Source organism: Monopterus albus, unplaced genomic scaffold (assembly GCF_001952655.1).
Source record: "Monopterus albus unplaced genomic scaffold, M_albus_1.0 scaffold50.1, whole genome shotgun sequence".
In the NCBI taxonomy this organism is placed as follows: domain Eukaryota; kingdom Metazoa; phylum Chordata; class Actinopteri; order Synbranchiformes; family Synbranchidae; genus Monopterus; species Monopterus albus.
In genome coordinates this window covers 1,980,995-2,005,285 of record NW_018127930.1, presented here as the reverse complement: position 1 = coordinate 2,005,285, position 24,291 = coordinate 1,980,995, and the positions used below count along the sequence as shown (strand labels likewise).

General features: G+C 42.1%; 2 protein-coding genes across 5 annotated transcripts in view; both read right to left on the bottom strand.

Annotated features, from left to right (window-relative positions):
• Positions 1 to 820, bottom strand: part of tpm2 (tropomyosin 2 (beta)) — a 20,148-nt gene extending 19,328 nt beyond the window's left edge. The window contains exon 1 of one of the 4 annotated variants that reach the window (XM_020601073.1): positions 525 to 820. In XM_020601073.1, coding sequence (XP_020456729.1) covers positions 525 to 638 — 114 coding nt within the window. In that variant the 5' untranslated portion in view covers positions 639 to 820. The remainder of the gene's footprint in view (positions 1 to 524) is intronic. The other 3 variants (XM_020601072.1, XM_020601071.1, XM_020601070.1) reach the window with 3 other exon arrangements.
• Positions 821 to 1,805: 985 nt separating this feature from the next.
• tln1 (talin 1) overlaps positions 1,806 to 24,291 on the bottom strand; it is a 78,130-nt gene continuing 55,644 nt past the window's right edge. The window contains 24 exon segments of the mRNA XM_020600998.1: positions 1,806 to 3,315; positions 3,730 to 3,855; positions 8,011 to 8,193; positions 8,279 to 8,341; positions 8,715 to 8,840; positions 9,094 to 9,118; positions 9,120 to 9,189; positions 10,739 to 10,844; positions 15,712 to 15,819; positions 16,269 to 16,454; positions 16,640 to 16,756; positions 16,998 to 17,123; positions 17,509 to 17,692; positions 18,447 to 18,613; positions 19,406 to 19,552; positions 19,674 to 19,793; positions 20,094 to 20,342; positions 21,835 to 22,005; positions 22,157 to 22,258; positions 22,510 to 22,642; positions 22,961 to 23,142; positions 23,302 to 23,442; positions 23,951 to 24,112; positions 24,226 to 24,285. Coding sequence (XP_020456654.1) covers positions 3,181 to 3,315; positions 3,730 to 3,855; positions 8,011 to 8,193; positions 8,279 to 8,341; positions 8,715 to 8,840; positions 9,094 to 9,118; positions 9,120 to 9,189; positions 10,739 to 10,844; positions 15,712 to 15,819; positions 16,269 to 16,454; positions 16,640 to 16,756; positions 16,998 to 17,123; positions 17,509 to 17,692; positions 18,447 to 18,613; positions 19,406 to 19,552; positions 19,674 to 19,793; positions 20,094 to 20,342; positions 21,835 to 22,005; positions 22,157 to 22,258; positions 22,510 to 22,642; positions 22,961 to 23,142; positions 23,302 to 23,442; positions 23,951 to 24,112; positions 24,226 to 24,285 — 3,189 coding nt within the window. The 3' untranslated portion in view covers positions 1,806 to 3,180.

Genomic DNA, 24,291 nt, shown 5'->3' with positions numbered 1-24,291 from the left:
ATGTTGAGGTCTTCCAGCAGCTTGTTTGCATACTGATTGACAGCTGAGCTCCCACCCTGGACCTTGGCCCTCTCTCTCTTACAAGGGTGAGGATGGCTGAAAACCTTCTGAGGGGGATATCACTGCCTGGCTATTTATTAAGTCATGGTCAAAAGAAAATTACTAAAAGGTTACATATTGTACATTACATTTAGCTTACATTACCTTTGTCTTTTTCAAGTAGTTTGCTCAGTGATTTTTCTGAGCAGTGGTTCAAAGGTCCACACTTTCAGTCCATCTTGCCTCTCTTTAAAAACTCTACAAATGTTTTCTTTTATTGTTTGAGTTCACTTCTTTTTTTTACGGCCTTACTGCAAAGAATGCTGCATTAATAAAGGAGTTTAGACCAGGTTTAGAATCTAAAGAAATACTTATCCCATAACTCATTAAGAACATGAGGCTGCCAAGACACTAAGAAACAAGACTGTCTTTTTAAATTCAGGTGAGAAGGTGGTTTGGTGTGGTGTTGCTCCATCTTTCTGTACCTGTTTGCATTTGTCCTCCGCTCCTTTCTTGTCAACTTCAGCCTGCTCTGCCCGGTCTATTGCGTTCTCCTTATCCAGCTTCAGCATCTGCATTTTCTTCTTGATGGCCTCCATGTTTCCTCAGTTCGTGTCTTCTCAGCAGAACAAGTGTGCTCGGTTATCCGGACAGAGACAGAGGCGGCGGTCGGTAAGAGGTACGGAGGTACGGAGGTGGACAGGAGCGCGCGTGCGGCTTGTCTGAGAGGCTCGGGAAGAGCTCGAGGATGGAATAGCAGCTGGACCAGCGCCAGACTTTTTTCATTGTGGATCTGCACAGGCACGTTGTCCATATTTAGGCAGCGAGAGCTGTCCGGTCTGTGCGCGTGACGTGCGTTTCAGTATGTGAGGATAAATCCACCGTGTCCGCGACCAAGAAAGTCACTGATTTCACTACATTGGCAGGTACGTCAACGCTTCACCTGGTGCGTCAGAAAAGGGAATAAAATAAACTGATAGGCTTGATACATCCCACATATCTGAGGAAAGTTCAAGAAGGGGATAGAAGTGGAAACTAGTCATTTTTCACAAAGCCATAGAGTCATCGCCATCATACTGTATGTTCTTCATACACTCCCACGCCAAAGTTTTAGAATACCTCTGTTCTTCCTGTTATTGTAATTCAACAGCCGAACACACTTGCCATTCGTTCTACAATTGAAATCAAATATTGTTAGAACAGACACCTGTTCCCACAGTCCAGAAGTTCCCACAAATGTGTTGCACTTGTAGGTTGCTTAGCTTTCACTCCTAATCTACAGTCTGGACAGTGTGTTGCCCATGAACCGTCTGAAGCCAAAGCCATCTCGTTCTTTTCTTCTACACAGCCTAGAGTTGCATCAGTTTTTGCGCTAGTTTTCAAGGCTTCATTTACTTCCACTGCTGCAGAAAAGATGGAAATTAACCTACTACTTGATCCCTGAAGAAGGCCTGTTTTATGTTTAATTCACTCTTTTTTTTAGAAAACCTTTTACCCCTTTTTAACTTCTGTATACCCATTCAGGTTATTCCCTGGACGTGTACTGCTTGCATGTAAAAAATAACTACAGTCACTGCTTAGCAGTTGAATGCCTCCGCCAACCTGTCAAATTCACAGGTATGGGACAGAAATGAGGTCACTGACCTTTGACCACCATAATCTGATTACTTCATCTTTGAGTCCAGGTGGACATTGGTGCCAAATTTGAGGAAATTCCCTCAAGGTGATGTTCACAAGGATCTTATGTAAGAAATGGATGTCAACAGTTGCACTGAAAGGTGGCTTTATTGAATATAATTCTCTGTTACAGTGCCCATGAGGTGGTATTGCTGTACACCAGCATTACATTTATACCACAGCTAAGTCAAACGTGTACAAAAGAAAGGTTGTTTGTTCTAGAAAATATGTAAAAGGGAAAAAAGGTGTGCAAGCATGGCATTACTGAATTCTACTGAAATTAGTTATGAATTAAGTGCACATAGTGGGTAAATAGCTGGTATCACATAATTACACCGAAGGCCCTTTGCAAGTACTGATATACTGGAAACAAACAGTGTGATAACATTAAGCCCTTGATAATCAGAAATAAACTGAACTTAATGTACTATTTAACCATAATATCTACCAAATCATCAGGAATACACACTAGCATCACAGGATTGTACTGACAGAAATAAGCACTCTGTCAGACACTTAAATGGCACACGTTGAAGTGAGTCAGTAAACACTGAGCGCACAGATACAGTCAATATGATGTCAAATGTCTTGAACATTAAATATATGGCTTCATAATCTTTACGCAACCAAGTCTAATCTAATCCTGGCCTAAATATTGAGGCCGCTTAAATCGAAATACTAACACAAACAACTTTTAAGATAGCATCTTGTTGTAGATTCATTATTTTAAAGATGGAGCTATGAAATGTATTAAAAATATTTTACTGATTTGTTCTGTCGCAAGTTTTCTAAATCTAAACTTAAAAAATATTTTAGTTCCTTGTCTTTACCTCAGATTTGAACAGTATGACAAATACTGAACATCATTACCTCTAAACATGTTCTCTCTCTCTCTCTCTCACACACACACACACACACACACACACACACACCCACCCACACAAAACATCTGCATAAAATATTTGCATACATTGTTCATAATTTGCATAGAAGCATAAACTGTGCTTGCCTTCCTATTTCTAAGCTCTAACAGTAAGTTCTAACAGTGAAGGCGAGCAGAATTTAATGACAGTACTTTGTCGTTTTTGAAGTCACAAAGCATGTGCACAACGGCGACATGCAATCCAGACAAAAGAATGAAAAAGGAGCCAGATATGTTGAAAAAGTATACGATCATATATAATCAAAAGCACAAATACCTCAATTTGGATCTTAATACAAATATATTTCAGTGTTATCCAAATTTGTAATAATTGGCATTATTACATTTTTGACTTGTAATATTAAATACAGAAACAGATTGACAGAAACCATCCTGATATGCCCTGTGAAACTGGAGTCACTCTGCCTAACATTTCTACTTAAGCATGAAGCCTCCTCTGTTTACATGGAGCTGAGGGAAGGTCCCGAGCGCTCCATGGATCACTGTTACATTACTGATGTGTGTGCTTGGTGCACACGCTCTCATTGGTCCTGGCCATCCTCCCGAAGCTCTGAGGGAAGGAACTTGTACTGCTGCTGTCTGATCATGGCTAGCTTCTTCCTGGCCTCTTCCAGCTCCTTTTCTTTCCGCAGCATCTCCTCCTGAGCGGCGATGATCTGCAACACAACACAGTCTGTCAGCAGGCTGAGGAGACATCAGCTTCAACCACACAACTAATCAGCGGCAAAACAGAACTAGTGACCATTCAAACCCCTGTGGTACTACAACAAAGTTTAGGCTAATGTTCGCATCTTTGTCCCGCTCCTTATTGAACAGAGGGAAATGTACTCGGTATCGGGGCCTATCCAGGAATCTTTCAATGGATCAGTAAGGACAAAATTAAAGACAATCAAATGCTGACCCTTGTTCACTTTTATTCTACTCTAAATGTGTTCTGTCCTGTGCTGCAAAGGTGCTCTCATTTATTACAGATGTTACCCACAATTTACAGTGGTAGGTATCTATGTACATTGTGTGTTTGGGTAGCTCTATTTGTATTTGCATTGCTGTGTTTGGATTCTTTGACACACCTGAGCAATACCGCCCACCATCTTGCTCTTGACCACCACAGCCTGGTCATCCTGAGCATCAAACGCTGCTTTCTGGGCCGCCTTCACCAGGTTATCAGAGGCTCTCTTCACAGCATTTCCAGCAGCCTGCAGAAACACACAATCAGTAAAGATTTCAAAAGTTGAGTGAAGTATGTGAAGTTCATTCCTGACACTGGAAAAAAATATAGTAACAAGAAAACACGCACTGTAGCTTAGGTTCCACTTACTACCTTTTTCTGGAACTTTTCACAGTGGAAGGTTCCAGAGAATGCTAGTAAGGCAACATAAACCAAGTAATTCATTTTATTTTTGTCAAAGGTGAATTCATCAATGCTTAACAGCAGCAGAGATGACTGTGCTTCTTGATAACAGCATCTCCTGGAAAGGGAATGAAAACTTCAGGGACAAAACCATAACAGGCTTTTTTTCCTGTCCAGTGCCTGAGAATAGCTGTAAAAGGCAACAAGCAGCCTGCTGAAACATACACGTGGTCAGACACTTGTCTCATTGGCTAGTTTGGCTCTGGCAAAGAGGAGTTTTTTCCTTTTGCAGCTCTGCGGGCTGAACCCAGACACTGAGCTGGCAGAAGACGGCACAGTCTCACACACACACGCGCGCACAGACACACACCAGTGATTCCTCTTCTGCTGATTTTTTTTTTGCTTGGAATGTCACTGTTAGTATGGTACTGACATACAACATAACACTGTGACGATCCCTTCATGAACTAAATGGGCTGTCAGTGTTTTTCCTCAAGAGGCACAACTTGGGGCTGATTTTCTTAAAATTGACATCAAATCCACTTTTAAAGGCAACTTAGCAACCTGTGTTAACTTGAAGAGGCCTTTTCACAAAACAAAACATCCAAATCCAGGGACATCCTATCACAACCACTGATGAGTGAGGTCTGTGAATTCTGTGAATGCCCATACAGACATTGTTCCTGGAAAGAGACGTTCCAGTTCCATTCACCTCACCTCTTTGTACTGGGTCGAAGGCAGAAATCTTAGAGACTGACATCTCAAATCCTGGATAAACAATACCAAAACTAGAGAGACATTTGTTTAAATAAAATGGGTGAACTGACCCATTCACATTCTGTCTTGTCCATTTGCTACAGGGTTGACAAGAATGTCACACAATGCAGTCCAATAAGTGCAGCCTCCAGAACGACTCAGGGCTGAATACCTCACATGGTGAGAAGAACTGCACAAGTGTCAACAAATCAATGGCAAAAAAGCCTCAGCACAACAACATTACTGTGGTTAGCTCATTAAAAATAGCTCCACCTTTACCCTCTGCAACATTGAATATGATGTGCACCATAATGCATCAATAATCATAATCTAATAATATGACATACCTTCATGTGTACTGTGCTATTCTGCATAATGAGTACTTGACTTTTGGAACTTCAAGCATATTTTGATGCTAATACGTTTGCACTTTCACTTAAGTAATGTTTTCCTGCAGGACTTTTACCTTGTAAAGGAGTATTTTCATGTTTGGTACTTCGGTAAAGAATGAGTACTGCCACTACTGACTATACACCAATCAGCCACAACATCAAGACCCGCCTGACTAATACTGTGCAGGTCCTTTACAGCTCTGACCCATCAAGGCACAGACTCTAAAAAACCTGACGTTTCCTCAGGTATCTGACATCAAGATGTCAGCAGCAGATCCTTAAAGTCCAGCAAGTTGCATCGTGGAGCCTCCATATAAGAACTTGTTTATCCAGCACATCTCATAGATGCTTGATCGGATTGAGAGCTCAGAAATTTGGAGGCCAAGTCAACACCTTGAACTCCTTATGTTCCTCAAACCATTCCGAAAGCATTTCGGCAGTGTGGCAGGGCACATTATTCAAAGCATCGAACTGCATCTCCCAACGTGTTGTCTTCCCATAGTGTATCCTGGTGCCACCTCAGTTAGGCTAAAAGACACACATGCACCCGGTTGTCCACATGATGTAAAAGGAAACGTGATTCATCAGACCAGGCCATCTTCTTGCATTGCCCCATGGTCCAGTTCTGACACTCATGCGCACACTGTACAGGGCTCAGCATTGGTATTCTGACCAGTCTGTGGAGCTCCAAAACACAACAAGCTGTGATGCATTGTGTGTTCTGACATGTCTGGTATAGCCAGCAGTAGGTTTTTCAGCAATTTGTACTACAGCAGCTCTTCTGTGGGATCGAACCATATGGGTTAGCCTTCAATACCTACATGCTGCCCATGACCCTGTCACCAGTTCACTGGTTGTTCATCCTTGGACCAGTTTTGGTAGGTGGGCTACTGACCACTGTAGACCGGTTGTCGAGCCATCACAGTCTGATCCTTGTCAAAGTCACTCAGATCCTTATGCTTGCCCATTTTTCCTGCTTCCAACACATAAACTTCAAGAACTGACTGTTCACTTGCTGCCTAATATATCCCACACTCTAACAGGTGCCACTGTAACAAGATAATCAGCGTTGTTCACTTCACCTGCCAGTGGTTTTAATGTTGTATAGTCTATTTTTAGGCTGGATTGGCTAGGGGCAAAGGTGAGCGGTACGATCTATACAGCTGCTACATCAGGATTAAAGTTCTCTTTTAGCACAGGTAAGAGTGCCTTCAGTACTTTTAAAGGGGTGCTCCAGAGATGTAGTATTTCATTTCTATAAAGGTGGGGCACAGATGTACAAGATAAAATGAGGTGGGATATCACTATGGCAACATCAGATGTGACAAAACTCACTGTTCTCATTACTGTTCTCACAGCTTCAATAGGACTCACCACACTGACCTTTGTGTAAAACTGGGTGGCGTACCCCTTTAAAAAGCCACTTTCTTCTTCAACTCCAATAAAATAGTGAGTCATTGATGGAAATAATGTTACTGAAGTATCTTCTGTCATCCCATCCACTCAAAACTACTATTTTTATTGCTGTGTGTATGCTAGCTGTGAGCACATCAGCCGGTCCAGGCCATCTCATATTCTCTGATCCAATCAGCAATGGCTTATCTCCTCCTCTTCTGGGCCTGCAGCTGCCACCAGAGTAATTCCCATACATTTATGTCTACGGGAGCTCTGGAAACAATCCACCAGTCCAGCCATGGCACCAAGAACTGGAAACATAAGCCTTGATCTATGATTACACCAGCAGCATTTGCCCTCTTCACTCTTTGCCACGCTGCTTTTAAAGGATGTCATCATTCTAAATGCTGAGTAATGTTCATTCTCTCTGTCAAATGTGTAAATATCTGAGGAAAGGACTGTTTTAAATGGTAGCAGGTGGTCCACGGACAGAATTGGCCTATACACAGAGTTACCAGTTTATTTTTGTACCACCTGCAGTAATCCAGTACAGCACAGCAGCCAGCATGGGATGGTGTACATGTTATTCCCATGGATTTCAAGGTGGTTCTTCAGATTGCCAGCCTCCTGTGTTCTTCTATGTGTTTGTTTTATTTCTCCCAATTGTGTGAGCAATGCACATGAGTTTTGCCTCTTGTGCATTTGTGTAGTCTGTCCACTTTCCAGGTCTTCTTAGTAGAGAAGAATGAGCCGTGTGGCTCAGGTGTGTCTGGCTGCAACATCCTCCTGGATCATAATCATGAAGTGTGTTTACAATTTATAATGCTGTCATCCTGATTGTCCATACTGTAACATACTGGAAAAGGGAACCCTCCTCCATTTGCTTTTCATGAGATTTTTTTCTTTTAATGATACAGGTACAACATTTATTGGGCCTCTGAATGGGTTAGTGAGCATCAGGTGACTGTCATTCATGACCAGGGTTGCATGCAAGACGGTTTCTGCACAGCTTTAAGGAACTGGTGTTGCTAGCACAAACAAAAATAAATGAAATAACACCAACGTTTAAATATTTTTAACTGAAACAACTTTTATCTGGTGTCATTCAGTGGTTTATCAGTGAAGTGTAAAAACAGCTTGTGAGAAGCAGGGTGACATCTGCCTCATAGGAATGGGTTCAAGCACGCATTCACTAGACCTGTGTCGCGTGTGCACATGCTGTCTGACAGGGTTTGAGAATTGTATGTTTCAGAATTGATTTTGTCTGATTTTACCATGAATCCCAGTGTTAAACTCCTATGATCCATCTGCTTATCCTTCCCCTCAGTGGTTACAACAGTTAAGGGTGACTGAGCTCTGAGTTTCCCCTCTGACAGTAGCAGCCTTAGATGTTATCTGGCAGAGACAGTGGTCATGTGTGTGAAGCAGCTTGCTAGACATCAATATGCAGTGCTCACCTGGAGCCTCTTCATGGTCTGGGAGTCCTGATCAGCCTTGACCTTGCAGGCCACGAGAAGCTGAGCAGTGGAGGCCGCCACCTGCTTGGCTGACGAGATGAGCTTCTCCTCGCTGGCGTGTCCCTGCACTGCAGAGTTGGCTGCTTCACACAAGTTATTGGTTGCTGCAGCAACCATTCGAGCCTGAGGATTCAAAGGCATCGATAGTAAGATGTTTTACTAATAACTGAAAATTCTTTAAGAGAAAAGCTGGAGGAAAGAAACTTACAGCTGAGATCAGCCCCTGAGACCACTGTCCATCATCCACCGCATTGGCTGGGATTGCTCCCACCTGAAAACAGAGGAAAACTGGCTCAGTGGATCCTAAACCTTCACATTTGGATGGCAGTAATGGAAAAATGCATCCTGATGCATGATGCTACATTTAAATAAATGACTAAAAAAGATAAAAGAAATGCTATTCATGTTGACACTGTTAGGGTTGGTATGTCAAGCCGTGTGTCTTGGTGGCATTTGGGTGTAAAGACAGGTGTGCTCCAAAAATGTACCAGTGGTTCAGTAAAATACTTATTCAAGTCACATTATAGTGCGCGACACAGATGAAACCCACAGTTAACCATGTTTCTGTGGAGGGTTTCAGTGTCATCTGCACTAGCACGGTAGGTCTCACAGTATATTCATCCTTGACTTGGGTTCATACGTACCTTCCCTTGAGCCACCAGCTCCCTCTGTGCTGCTGAAGCAGCTTTGACCAGAGCACTAGTGGCAGCTGCAATGGACTTGGCTGCCTCCAGAATCTGCTCCTCAAAGTTCAAGCTCTCATCTGCCTCCTGTTTACAAGAGAGGTCAACCAACAATAAATAAGCAATCCGAGTCCCACCCTTAAAAAAGTTATCAGGGATGATCTACAGCATGGGGAAAGCTGGTGTCCAGAACAACTTTGAAATGGAAGAACATTCAAATGCTAACAGGGCAAGGTGTGTGGGACAGCCATCATTCATAGTGTGAGGAGCTGACAGCACACACTATGTGTGACCCTGTCCTGAGGTTACCAAGCCCAGTGTGAATGCTGCTTGCTCTAACCTTGGGTTTGGTCCTGGGCCTCAGCAGCTGCCGCTGCTCCCAACAGCTCATTTTCAGCAATGACGGTGGGATCCTCGGGGTCGACCCACTCTGTGCCTACAACACATACAGACAGAGCTGGCTCAATCTGTGCCTGGAAATACCCAACACAACAATTTACACTCTTCACCGGGATTTCTAGTAGCTGAATATTGTATAACGGCTCTGCTGAATCCTTTGAATTCATTTTAAAGTGCTCTTCATACAGATCATTTTAAACATGCTTTTGTGCCCCACTGCACACATTAGATTGTCCCTCTGCCACTCTTCCTGATGTATTAACCACTTTTCCTCTTGGATCCTGTTCCAGCCCTGAGGCTAATGATCCTCATACCAAATTGTCTCTTCTCTTTCTTACTGCCAAACAGCAAAGTCTTCTACCTTAATGTACTGTATATAATGCATAGTGTGTTGTGTATGCAGTGTATATTTACTTATGGATATGTAAGCATCCAGAGTTAACTTGCCAAAAAGGTACTGTTGTCTTACTCATGTGCTCTCCCACTCTTGAACCTACCACTGTATAGTTCATAGTGATGATTAACTGACTTCAAAGCAAATATTTGGTTAAAGCAAATGAAGAAGTGTAAAGGTAGTAAGCTGAGCAAATATTTGGTTAAAGCAAATGAAGTGTAAAGGTAGTAAGCTAATAGTTTAATGCATCAGATACGTTTCATCAACATGTCATGTCTTCTGTTGTTCATCTCATTTTCAGTTTGGAGCTAATTTGGCTGTGATTCACAACAGTGGTGTTTCTGTCCTCTCTGCCAACAAGGGGTCATAGAAGAATCTTTTAATTCTTATGTATTTACAGTACGACTTCAGTTACTTGCAAAGTATAGAAGCTTAACAGAAGGGATAGGGTGTTTGGAACAGCTCACACTTGGTAGGTGGATCTCATGCTGGATTTCTATAAGACAAAATCCCACTCAACAGTCATCACTTAAATAAAGTTATGAACCTACAGCCATGCAGGCAGCAGGGTTCAGTTGCAACTAGTGTCTCTCAAGCTGCAGCAGAGGGACATCAATCTGTAATATAAAGCTCTGAGGGTGACTTTCCTTCACTTTGATGGCTGAATGCCTCCATGGACATTGAGTTCAATGTAATTTGGACTTGCCTCTTAAGAGGGGGAACCCAGAACAGAGTTGTGTGAAGCTGTAGAACCCTGAGGGGTGTGTTTACTAATCCTACTTCAAATTACTGCCAGGGCTCATTTGCATGACGTGCTCTAAATACTGCCAGGTTATTTCAGCATTGACTTGAGGACATCTGAAACACAATGTGCTTTGCTGTCAAACTTTTTTGATACTTCCACAGGGGCAGCACCAAGTCAGAATTTCAAGCAATATAACTACTGACATAAAATGATTTAATGTATTGCCACCAGTGCTATTTTTAAATGCAGTTAATGACCCTTACTACCATGGTGAAGCTAGTAGCAAATGTCTGGTAATGGCTGGTGTTATTCTTCCAGCTATACAACTGCATCAGATCAATAAGGACCCCTGATACCATTTCATGCAAATTGAAAGACACACACACTGAGGAATATAGTTTTGCTCAGTTATCAGTGTGTTATTAAAGATGTCAAAGGTTACGTTACCTTTCATGGCCTCAGCAGCCTGGATGAGCTCAGTGACAGAGCCTGCAACCCTCTTGGAGTAGCCAGCCAACTGTTGTTTCAGATCATGAGATGGTTTCTGGATGATCTGTGGGTGAAGGGAAAAGTTCTCAACTTTTAATCCAACCACTCATTTTCTATATTACTGGTGCTAAACATGTTTACTCTAACAAATTAATCAAATCCCAGCATGCGCTAAGCTAATACAATGATAAAGGTGGGTAAGATTAAAGTACACATATCACAAACACTAACTCATAGTCTTTAATAAGAGAAACAGGTGGAAAGACACGAGCCCGGATCAAAGAACACGGTTCACTGGTCCTGTCGAGATCCCCACAGTTGAAGGATGAAGTCCAAGACTCATGGTGAAACAACATTATCACAACGCATGTTAAGTTTTCCTGTTTTATCTGTGACCCACCTGTGTATATGCAACTTGAGAGAGGGGAGGAAACTCCATTGGGGGCCCTATTTTGTTGATGGTGGAAAAACCAGTTTGGCATTTTTCTGACTGTAAAATTTGCTTTGCCAGTCTGTTTGTGAAAAACCTCTGTTACTGGTGTCAATCTGCTGCCACTATGGTGATTTTATCAACAAGAGTAAACAAAATATCGCCCAATAATGACAAAATAATGCTTAAAATATAGACCAACCATTGTAAATAAACACTCTAACCAGTATAACTTGGCATAAACAATTTATATTAATGTGATTAAAGCTGGAGCTTCAGTAAATCAGCCTGCACTGATCTATAAATTAGTCAGTTCTTCCATTAAGTTGTCAACAGCTGCTTTATGCTACATGAAAAGCTTCTCCTTCAATCCAAAAAAGCTGAGCAGTGTTTAACTTCATTAAATCACATGCAAATGACACTAAGCTGCTGCAGTGTAACCCCATACACATCAGACTGGTCTGTTAATGACTTTGTGTTATGCTGTTTATGTGTGAGATGTCAGACTGCAGCATCTTGTCAAATCTGTATGTCACTGCCTTTGTTCCAACTTTATTTATTTTTTTTGTTTTATTCTGAAATGCATCACAAATGCCCAGTGTCCCATTCTAGTGTGATGTCATGAGATTTGATTAAAATAAAAGGACTATAGTGTTAGACTGGCCATACAAATATTTTAAGTATTTATTTTTACCATCATTGTGCATGTTAAATAAAAACCCACACCATCTGCCTCTGGCTGCAGATTTGTGGTCACGTGTGTTATCATGCTGCTCTGCGCCATAAATTGGTCGATCTGTTGTAGTCATGCTTCACTGTGGTTGGCTCAGCTGTTTCAGAGCTACAGTATGAGAGCTTAAAATGAATTCATCAATTACTACACCCTGCAATCTGTAAGCAGATCTCAGTTCCATTAACTGCATTCACATTTCCATCATTTGCATCTTTCCCTTGGCTCAACAAATTATATTTCAACCTGAAACATGAAATTTAAAATAAGGTTGATGGTCAGCTTCACTGATGTTGCTGCTGTTTACAAATCAAAATATGTCATGCCAACCCCCATGCATTAATTCCTTTTTTTTTTATACTAGGGGTATAATTTAGTTTTATATTTATTGTAAAGCACTTGTTAGGTCAGTTTTGATGAGTACTATAAACTAAAGTATAAAAATATAATACTTTGATTTCTTCAGGTGTGAACAGTGCGACTTTGTCAGCAGCTCTACTACAGAGAGGAACAGTTACAAATATGCCAACAAATGATGTGCCCATCTCATATGTGAATGAAAATAATGGCAGACCAGTTTGATTTGTTGGTGTTCACATGTGTTTGGGTTTCAGTTGGTGTCCTCAGACTGTCCTAGGTGGACATGAGGTATTCAGGTTGGAGCAGTGTTTGACAGGTGCAGGGCATTAACAGGGTTCAGCCCATACCCAGCTCAAGTTCACTCAGATGTGTTGTCATGTGAAAATAGAGGCGACAATATAACTGCATAGGAACGAATGCTGGGGCCAAAGTAAAGCCACGGGGAAACACATTCACTCACTGCACAGCAACAAACTGACCCACGCACGTTCAGGCAACATATGTGCCGAGGGGACACCATTACCAGGGTGTCGCAGCTGAAACAAAGTTAGACGAGGGGGAAACAGGGCACGTGGTGTGATCTGTCACACAAACACAACTTCATGCATCAGTTCTAGTAAGGCTGATTCAACTGTAATGTTATGAGGCTGGAAGGTAAAAAGTCCCCTTGTGCTTTGTGTTAACGGCAGTCCGTCAACAACAACCAAAACATAGCACAGCAGGTCAGCGCGCGTACTGGGTTTCCTACAGAGGTCAAGGACGAGAGAAATTGAGTGTGGACAAGCTGGCTGGTTCTACGCCAAGGCTCAGAGGGCAGGAACAGATGGTCTGATCACATCTACAGTGCTGGTTCCAACACCCACTGCAGTAGGTCTTAATCACCGAGAATGGAATAATGGTTTATTTACATTCAATAAGAATATAAAATATACCTCAATATCAAAGTTAAAATAAATATATAAATTTAACACTCAGTCTCAGAGGTTAATGTGATTTCAACTGCACATGTGTAGTTATTTCAATTCCATTCAGAAAAATTCAGCTAATTCATCACCAAGTATGTATATCAAGTCCTCCCTGTGTTCTCATTGGCCCAACTTTTCAGCCACTCAAAGTCTGGATGGAAAAATGGAAATTGTGACCATCTGCAATCCCTAACAATTGAAACTGATATAGTAAACTGTGAAATAGTCAAACGCTCCAGAAAAAGCTACCAAGTTGACCTGAATTGCTTTAAAAAAATTCAGCTGTTTTTTATAATATCATTTGTGCAACAGGCAAATTGCGCAATGCCCTCAAAAACTGTTTCGTTACAATATGTTTCTTCTAGTTTGATGTGATCAGAAGCTTCTGCATAAATGTTCAACAAAAACAAAACACCCTCGTCTCTCCACTGATCCCCATCACTGTTGTTTCTGTCCTTTGTGTTTATTTTTAATCATCTGTGAGGGGCTGACACTGAATGATGACAACAGGTGATGGTTGAGGTTCCTTCATCGTTTCCACTCCGACAACCTGTGCACACAGCTACTGTCCAAACATCCCTTCCTGTCCATAAGCACAGCTGGTTTGTCATCTGCTGACATGCTGCAGATTGTATTCTACAGGATTGCTGTGGTATAATGTATTAGGTGAAGCACTCAACCAATGCAGCCCCACACTTGTGCAGATCAGTCATATGGTGTACTCACCGGCTTGCAGCAACATCAGTGAGCCACAAGTTTAAAGGAACATTGACAGAGCATTTGGGAGAAGGAAAAAAAAAAGAGGACATCAAACACATGACAACTGATCCCAGAAAGATGGAGAGGTTTGCATGCATGCAACCAGCATGCTGTGAACCCTATCCCTGCAAGCTCCAAACATCTCTGGGACCAAACTACTGCATTTATTAAAGGAAATGACTCCCACATGACTATATTTTAAAAAGCTTGAGCAAATTAGAAGGTGCACTTTTAACATATTTCAGAGACAACAGATGTCATGGAATAATCATACATACAAACATTTAGTCCTCAGTGGGATGTACAGGTTATCTGGGAGATGATGCGATTCAAAACTTGGAGTACACAATCTGGCTGGATTTTATCAAAGATGTTATTCCAAATGGCCTCTTTCTCTGTGCTTATTAAATGATATTTTATGGCGCCATTTTAACAGCGCAATCAGTGACCAGCAGAAAGGTCATGTGTGCCAGGTTAATGACTTAACTCAGTTCATACCATTTGAACAGCTGTGCCACGAGGAACACTGCTCTGAGGTGAGGTGAGCACACACCGGCCTCTGCTGCCATGTAATACGTATAGTGTTGGTGTCTGAAGTGCAGAGTTGCAGAATGTGAACACAGCAACAAACAGAGGATGTGACTGTGTGCATTGCGACATTTGTGGAGCCGGTCCAATGCAGGACACACCCAACCTCCTACAGTAGACTGCCATTAGGCCCTGCAGGAAAGAGGCCGTCCACTGTGAGAGAAATGGTGTTATGATATTATTATATTCCTTTTCTTTCTCCTTGCGCTGCTTTTTTGAGGGGACGCAGCTCTGCACCCATGCTGCCCCATGTGAAGGCAGTCTAGCAGAGCTGTGCCTGTAGCCAGGCAGAGGCTATCAAAGACGGTATCCAGAATCGCTGAACTTCACCTGATTCTGCAGAGATGTGTTTGACTATGTTGCAAGAGTGTCTGATATCCACCGAGGCACTACTGAAAAAATTTTTTTTAGTGCAATAAGAAAAACCTAGTATTTTGAATTTTATTTTGATGTTATTCTAAGATTTTCTATTAAAATAAAGTCAGTAATGACATTTTTTCGAAAGTATCGAAAGTATCGAAATACATTTTGGTACCGGTACCGGTACCAAAATGTTGGTATCGTGACAACACTATGGTGTTATGATATTATTATATTCCTTTTCTTTCTCCTTGCGCTGCTTTTTTGAGGGGACGCAGCTCTGCACCCATGCTGCCCCATGTGAAGGCAGTCTAGCAGAGCTGTGCCTGTAGCCAGGCAGAGGCTATCAAAGACGGTATCCAGAATCGCTGAACTTCACCTGATTCTGCAGAGATGTGTTTGACTATGTTGCAAGAGTGTCTGATATCCACCGAGGCACTACTGAGCCTGATACTGGGTGTTTTAGCTGGAGCTGGCCCTCCATTTTTACTTAGAAATTAGTTAATATCATCCTCTGCCAAAGAAATGTATTCAAGATTGCTGAGGGTGTGTTTATAAAAGAACCACACCGTGGCCATTTCTGTGTTGTTTACTCTAATTTTATCTTCATTCAGGCTGGATTAGTTTATTTATTTCACTCCTCTTCATGGTGGCTACTGCTGCTTATTCTAAATACCAAGTTATCTGTGTTAGTAATTGATCATAGCCACGTTAGTGTGTATGAGTAAAGATGTCTTACCACCAGCACATGCTCCAGCAGTCCCAGATATCCAGAGGCACACTCTTTGCCATAGCGCAGAGCTCTCATCTGGACATCTTTGTTGACCTCTGGGTGGTAGGCCGCTTCCTGAAACAGCCAACAGTCAGAAATCAACATATACACCAAGCACAGACACTACAGGCAGAAGGGCATTTAGCATGTTAAATGGTAAGGCTTATAATGACATAAAGAGCAAATGATATGGTCTTCCATAAGAAAAATGACAGTAGTAAAAGGCATTTTTCAGTTGATAAGTAACATTGTCCCAAAGATGAAAGGGAACATGGTCCAGTCAGAGATGGTGAAGTAATTATCTCTGCATTATCTTAATATCAAAACATTACAATATTTCTGAAAGGTCTCAATATCACAGTTACACACATGTTCTAGGTAAGCCAAACTAGTAACTGTGTACTTTTCTGAATAATTTGTGTTGTTAAGCATTCAAGATCTGAGGATGTGATAGACTATAAATGATTGTGGAACTTCTCCTATTCCATCATTTAGGCATGACAACTGCTGCTGTGTGGACCAACCTTGCAGGAGTGCAGCATATCAGCGATGGCCCTTCTGCTGAGGTTGGCTGTGGCAATGACATCTTCTTGACGACAAGAGTTCCCAGCAGCCACTGCCTTGGCTGTTGCCATAGTGATTCCTTTAGTCGTGCGAATGAACTCCTCTGGAGTGGTCTTCTTCGGTGGTGGGTCAGAACTGCTGAACACCTGCGCATCCAACAGTCATATGAATGTTATGCTACAGTGTCACACACACAGCGATCTAAAAGAATCATTCTTGCTGTAAGGGGTGTGGTTTCAGCCGGGGCTAAGCTACAGCATCCCCCACTGGCTGGTGTAGTACAGAAGCATTTATTCCAAACACATTCCTATTTCAATGTTTATTTACTCACAGCCAGCTCCTGTTTGATGTGTTCAATAGTAGCCTCCAACGCTCTGGTCCCTTTTGTGGCTTCATCCTCCACTGCCTTCACAGTCTTCAGGAGGGATGTTACATTGGTCACCATCACCTAGAGCAGCAAGTCAGATCATAGATTAAACTAAAAAGCACTGCCAGTCGATGAACCTACATTCACAGAGCTCTTTAATTCTGTTTTAACAGTACAGAGCTTCTCACACCCCTCTTTTCCAAACTATGACTGAATTTTTTCATGCATTGCTCCACCTCATATGAAACAGAGCAGGGCGCCCAGAGATAAAGCAAAAGTCAAAGTAGATACATCTCATGTGCCTTTGGGTTTTGTATCTTACCTTAGCAGAGTTCTTAAGCTGCAGCATGCTGGGGTCATCGTGAGGTTTGCCTGCAGCTGCCTTGGTGGCACTAATGAGGTTACCCAGAGCTTTGGCCACATCTTTCACTGCATTGATCAGTACAACCTGTAGAGTGCAGATCACAGTATGTACAATTTCACTTGATGCTTTCACACAGGAAACTGTACCTGCACGCATGAAATAGCAGCTCTGCCCAAGTTCATGTGCCACATGTGGGTTTATGAAGGTGTGTCCTTCCATACTGTATATAGAATACACCATAGATAGCAGTCATCACAGTTTGCTTCCCTAGTCTAAAGGATCGCAAAATAAATAGAGTTTGACTTGCCAGTGCAACAGGTCTGAACAGGTCAGTACAGTTCAAATAATTTTCATTTTTTTCCACGCATGTTTGAAATTCAAATGAAAAGTGACAGCCTTAAAAGGACACAGACAGGTGAAACACGTACCACTGTACATGCTTAGTGACAGGCAGTTCTGTGCACTGTACCTGAGTCTCTGGGTCTTCAGCACCCAGGCTTGCAGCTCCAAATTTGACCACATCGGCCAGTTTGGTGATGGTGGACACCGAGGACTGGGCAGCCTGAGCCAGTTTCTCCTGACTGGCTCCAGCACCGGACACCAGCAGCTTTGTGTCCTCCACCAGAGCCTTGGCTGTTTTCAGGATGTATTCTCTGCACATAGGTAAATCGCAAAGTCACAAGCCATTACTGAAGAGCTCCAAAAATGCAAAAACAAGGGTAACGTATTTAATGAAGACATGTCCTCACGTTTATGCTAGCCCCTGTCCCTTTAGCTTCAGTAACTCAGCACAATCTACTGTTCAGAATTTCATTCATCTCTCTTTCTGAAAAAATGTGTTCCTGGCGTTTACTTTTCATATACTAAGACATATCACTTCCACTACAGCAGTTGCTATGGCACGTTTACATCTTCAGGACTTTATTAAATTTAAACAATAATTTTGTTGTGAACACAGAAAAAAAAAACTACACTTTGTATGAATAAACAAAGTACAAAAGTTTGAATACTTAATATAAATGACTGTAACTTAGTTTAATCCATATCCATAGAGCTCCCAAACACACTTTTAACCTTTGTAATCTCTGCTGGCTAAAAAGTTCTACAATGTTCACTCCTCCTGGACTCAGCTATTTTATTAAATTGTGACATTTATCCTGCAAAGATCTAGGGCTTATGGGAAAAGTCATTTGAACACTAATAAATAATGAAAACATTTTTTCCAAAAACTACTGTAATAATGTAAACATGCAGTATGACATGACATACTGAAAGGCTCTGTTCCAGTGTTGAATTTATCATTTTTGGCACAGTTACAAAAGTCAGTGGGATCCTGAATGAGGTTTTCTTACTTCTGGAACAGACCCCCAAACTCTGGTTTGACTGCAGCTCTGTGCTTCTTAATACCTGTGGTCAGCAAAGGTCTCTGCGTTCTCTCTGTTCAGAGTTCCAGCAGTAGCAAACATGATGGTGGTGTCGAGGTCTGCGATGATTCCTGCCACAGCACTGGCTGCTGTGATGCAGGCCTGGGTGCCACGGTTACCTGCCTGCAGTGACGCCAAAACATGGGAGACCTGCAAAAAAAAAAAAAAAAAAAAATCTTTTATGAATCAAATTTGGACTTACTGTGCATATCTGTCACGATCACAGTCTTTCTCCCGTCTCCGCCCCATGTTTTCCCTGTTGCTTTAGACCCAACCCTTAGGTTAATCCCATTTCCCCCAACTGCATCCACATTTCCATGCTGGAAACTGGACTTGCCAGCTGAACTTCAGCCAAAGGTTTGAAGTCAGGGAACATTACTCTCAGAAAGTCATTAGAAGTTGCTCTGAATGTGGGATTTCCCAATCCAGAAGCACTCACTTCACCAGGAGGAATCCACTGCATGTGCTCCTTCTGGCCTTCAGTGCCTGGCTCTTCAACGCTCTGTCAGCTACCAGCTGGCAAGATGTGTTGAGTACAGTATAAGCTGTCTTTCATCCACTGAATCATTTCCTCTTTCACTTCACCTTGGCAATTACTGGGCTTTCTAATAGCCTAACTTTAAGTGCTGATAGAGCTCCCTCAGTGTTCTTATTTGTCAAATGAAGGACAGCCTTCTGATTTTTTTTGGCACTATTATCCAGGTCACTTCATTATAGTACAAGTATGAGAAAATGTCACATTGATGGAGTGGTGTTACAAATAAAGTGCCTGGAGATGCACATTTGGCTTAGCAGGTTAACACAACCAACAGTTATGTCCCCTGTTTGGAACATGTGTGACATCTCTTACTCCTTTGTTTCCTGTTGTCTCTTCATTATGGGCATTTAATAATGGCATAAAATAACTGAAAAAAGAAGTGAAATGATTGATCGTGGTCTGACCTTCTCAGAGACTTTGCGGGCACTTTCAATCAGTTCTTTCTTGGTGAATGAGTCGTTGGGGTTGCACTGCAGAGCTCCAGCTTTTGTTACTAGACCTGTGCAGGTGAAACCCAGCTCACTGACTTGCTTCTTAATGTTAGAACCAATCTGAAAACAAACAAGGAAATCTGCTCAACAGCATCAAAATGATCAAAAGTGAGACACAAGGCGCTGACATGGTCTGTAAAGTGCTTCAAAAGAAAAGACGAGTTGGTGGGTTTTTATTTACTTCATCATTCTCTGCGGTCATGGCTGCATATTTGGCCTCATCTGCCAGATTTCCAAACTCATTGGTCAGCTGGTTGGCCAGTCCTCCAAGGTCATCAGGGTTGGTGTTAGACTTGGTTACCTGAAGAGAGATGAGAATATATATTCGCTGAGTAATAACTAGCAAAGGGGCCTGATAGAAATAAGAAGCAAGGCTCGGACTACCACTGGGGGGAATGTGGGAATGAATCACTGAACCAGCTCTGTGGTAGGCTATCAATGCCAGTTTGTTTTCTGGACCCCTTAGAATGCTAAGTGATATAATTTTAACAGGATTTACTACTTGGCTTCTTAACTTCTCAAAGTATTTTACTTTATTTCAGAATGGAAGCCAGTCATTAGAACTGTTTAGGCCTGTTGGATGAATATAAAAATGTCTCACCATCTCCTGCACAGTGACAGCAATTGCTTTGGCCGTCTTAACCATGGTAGTCTGATAGTCCACAAAGGTGCCTTCAGGTTCAAGTGAAGGTGTGTCTTCCATTTTATTAATTGCATGATTGATAGACTCCACCATGCCACCCACAGCACCTGCTGCACTGGCTGCCTCAGCCAGAGTGGCACCCAAGTCGTCTACTGCTTCTTTCATCATCTGCACAGACTCCTCCAGGGCCTCCTGCATGTGTGCTGCCTGGAAAAAAAATAACACATTTGAGTGGGCAATGCTGAAATATTCAAAACTCAGTACCGCAAATAAAAAAAAAACGCAGAACTGGAATAGTGGAACTGTAAAACGAAAGAAAGGTCTTAAGGTCACCAGCGAAGAGAGATCAGAACAGAATTTGTTAGAAACTGGGGGAATACAAAATAATTAGCCTCTGAGTTAATGCAATTTAAAATTCTAGTGGGACATTCCCCCTCATAAGCTTATAAAATATGATGAATGGCTTCAAAGCCACCCTCATGGAGATATTTGCATAAAAGCACTCAGTGTCATTATTAATAATGATAACATGTCATAGATCAGTTATACACCAGTCGGCCACAACCATAAAACCGCCTGCCTAATAGTCTATAGGCCCAACAATGTGGTTAATATGATGAGAGAGGGCCCACAGTGCCAGACTTGGAAAACCCCTGTCCTAGCAGAACCATGTATACAGATAAAAAAAAGGGGAGCCAAGGATATAGCCATAGGGAATGCCAGAAATCAGAGGCACCACAGAAGAGGAGGCATCACCATAAACTACTGGATCAGTTCTGTTTGACGAGTCTGCTTTAATCCAGTATATGGCAGGATCCCAACCAATGTGAAAAGAACTTGATCCAACAAAACTGCCTGCTGAATTGTATCAAATCTGAGCTACAATTAAGTAAAATTAATGATGAACAAATAGATAATATATAACTTTTATAGATAGGTACCACATCATTATACATCATCATCATCATTCAAATCCCTTCTTATAGCTGTCTTTCATAGGCTTGCTTTTACATATGAATGGAGGCTGAACTGTTTTTTCCTTTGGATGGTGGCTAAACAGGCAGTTGTTGAGTGTCAGGAAGTGAATAAGAATCTCCAAAATACACTTTTAAATATCATATTATGTTTAAGCTTAGAAGCTTAAAATCAGGACCTTTCAGTGTTAAGTTCAACTGGAGCAGCTACAATGCTTTGACTTTGTTAGACATGGCTTACCAGCAATGTCACATCACAAGTAACATACAGTAAATATAGAAACTATAATGAAGACTACTGAGTTAACTATTACATACATTCTTATTGTGTGTATTTTTCTCTAAGTAAGATTAAGTTGATTTTTGCTGGCTGATTGGCATGGACATTTAGGTAACAATTGGAATTTAAAGAACAATAGCAACGTAATATACATAGGTCTGAGAAATCTCAATCACATTATTTTCCCCAAAGTGCAACCTTTGTATTATCATTTGTTGTGAGGATCTCACTGATAACTGAAGCTGCCATTAATGTTCGTGAAACCACAATACATACAGAACAATACGTACTGTGTTGCATTCACTGCACCATATTATTGGTCATATGCTTTGTTGCACTCTGCAGGACTCAGTCTCAAAATTAATGGACAGTGTCATTTACCCAGGTTTCTCTACTAGCTTCTCCAGAGGACGCTAGTGAATATGATCAGTATCAGCTTCAGTACCTTAGGGTTTCCTCCAGCTTCTTTGGCAGTGTAGAGCATTTGCAGGGCTGATTCCGTCAGGGTTTTGGTCTGGTCTAAGACAGCCATCTGTTGTTGGCTGCTGAGGATCTTAGACGCTGTGCCAATGGCCGCCATGATCAGGGGCTCAAAGTAGCTGGCCATCTGAGATACCTGTGAGGAACAAATTTACATATGACAACATGTTCCAAACAGATTCTGAAATAAAATGATCATGTCAGGCTTGGACAAGTTCTAACCCAACTTAGTCTTGAGACTGACCATCAGCTAGTCAACATTCATAGTACACTGTGTCAATTTTTACCTTGTGACCCAGATGGGAGGCCTCAGAGCGAGCAGCCACAGCCACAGGATCAATCAAGTTACTGATCTCATGAACTGAGGCAGCCATCTGCTCATGGAGAGTCTGCAAAACACACGCATACAAGATGAATTCTTATTCTTTCATTCAAGCACAAATTTACCTTCATCCTCTCTGGCTGCCAATAGACTTATTACAGATGTATTATTACAGCTCTTGGATGACAATTGGCTCCATGTGATCCCTCACCTGTAACACAAGGTCACTACTGATCTTCCACAGGTGGTTTCTGACTTTCACCCACTTTACTGGGCAGAGGTAAGTAGGTCCTCACAAAATTGAAAGTTTGTGCCTACCTCCATGGAGATGTCCTCTCGGGGTGTAAGCTGCTGGCTTATGGCAGCCAGAGATGCCTGATCGACCTCACGGATGCAACCATTCAGCACCTCAATAGCATCATCGCATTCTCTCTGGCCAGGAGCCTTTTCTCTGCACAAGTACACACAAGAGGGCGAGGGTGTATACAATAATTAAGAGGATGCAATAAGTGATTACTGTCTCACTTTGAGACTCTTGAAACCCACTTGACAATATGCTGAAAAAAAAACTTAGAAGGCAGCTGGTTGTAATTTAAATTTTAATTCTAAGTTTTTTCAGCATATTATGACCTGGATGACAGAATTTGCACAGACATGCTACTTGATTATACGTAAGCAGAGAAACAAATCTTACTAAAATGTTCCTCAGTCTTCTGATTTTACTTCATTCAGGATATACAGTATATATATCTGGGCTAGTAGAGTTTACCTCATGCTGGTGATGAGTTTTTTGATGGAGTCAGACACAGTTCTGGAATGTCCAGCCAGCACTGACCATTTGGGGGGGTCTTTGGGATTGACAGCAAGAGAACGGGCAGTCTGGATCAGGCCGGTGGAGCTCTCCAGCATTGTCTTTGCCGCCACCACAATAGGCTCCATGGCTGCATGACCCTGAGTATGAAAGATAAGAATAAAAAGAAGTAGTGAACTATCAGACCATGCTCTCGCTTCATTTCTGATTGAACTTACTTGCACTTGTGTACCTCACATCTACGATTAGCTATATCAGTAAAATTGTTGCAATGACTGAGTGTTTAGGTGAGGACCTACCTCAGGACTGATCTGAGCAGGAAGGCTGGCAAACTCTGGGTTGGACGCGAAGGCAGTCAGGTTGTCCACAGCTTCTATCAGAGGACCAGTGGCAGCCTTACATTTTTCTCTGTTCTCCTGGTTAAAGGCTCCATCCAAAGCCTGCATAGGGGGATAGGGCATTACAGTCAAGATTACACTGTACTGATATGTCACCAGAACTAAATCAGCTCAATCAAAACCACCCAACAGGCTATACTTCTGGAACAGGAAAGCTGTGCTATGACAGCTGAAGGAGCATACTAAAGGTCATAAATGAGCTGATGGGCTCCTTTTTATCTCCAAATTCACCCGCCTCTCAAGTGCCAAGTCATTTAGTACAATGATCAACCAGGACTAGGAGGTCTATATGCTTCAAAAGATGAGCTTGTCAAACTGCCTAACAACATTTGAAAATGCTGCTCTCTACACCACTGCAAAGTTGGAATCAGAGAGCTGTCTTTTTTTGTATGGAGGTGTCAGAGGAGTTGGGGTTTGAGTTTCTCTCTCATTCTTGACAAAACTACTTCCGTAGTATGGTCTTAGAAATGCAAACCAAACATTTGCTTTGGCTTGGCACAGATTATCGAATGTTCATTTAACTGATGATGAATTTGAAAGGACTACAAACCTTTATGGACTTGACCAGGTTAGCAGTGGTGTTGGCCACTTCCTTGGCTGACTGGACAAACTGCCTCTTGGCAACAGGGTTGGCAGTTCTGGATGAGGCCAGGCGGCAGGCATTACAGAGGGCAGAGGTGTGTTTGGCCACAATGGTGGCAGCAGACAGCACCTGGGCACAAACACAGTGAACTGGGTTGACATTAAGACTCGGTGTTTGAAAAGAAGAGGACTGCCGATAAAACTGGCCATTAGTGTGATGTTGCAGAGTAGTCAAGCATTTACCTGGGACTGTGTGCAGGCTGGGTCCACCAGGTTCTGGCAGGCCATCTGGATAGACTGATTAGCCCG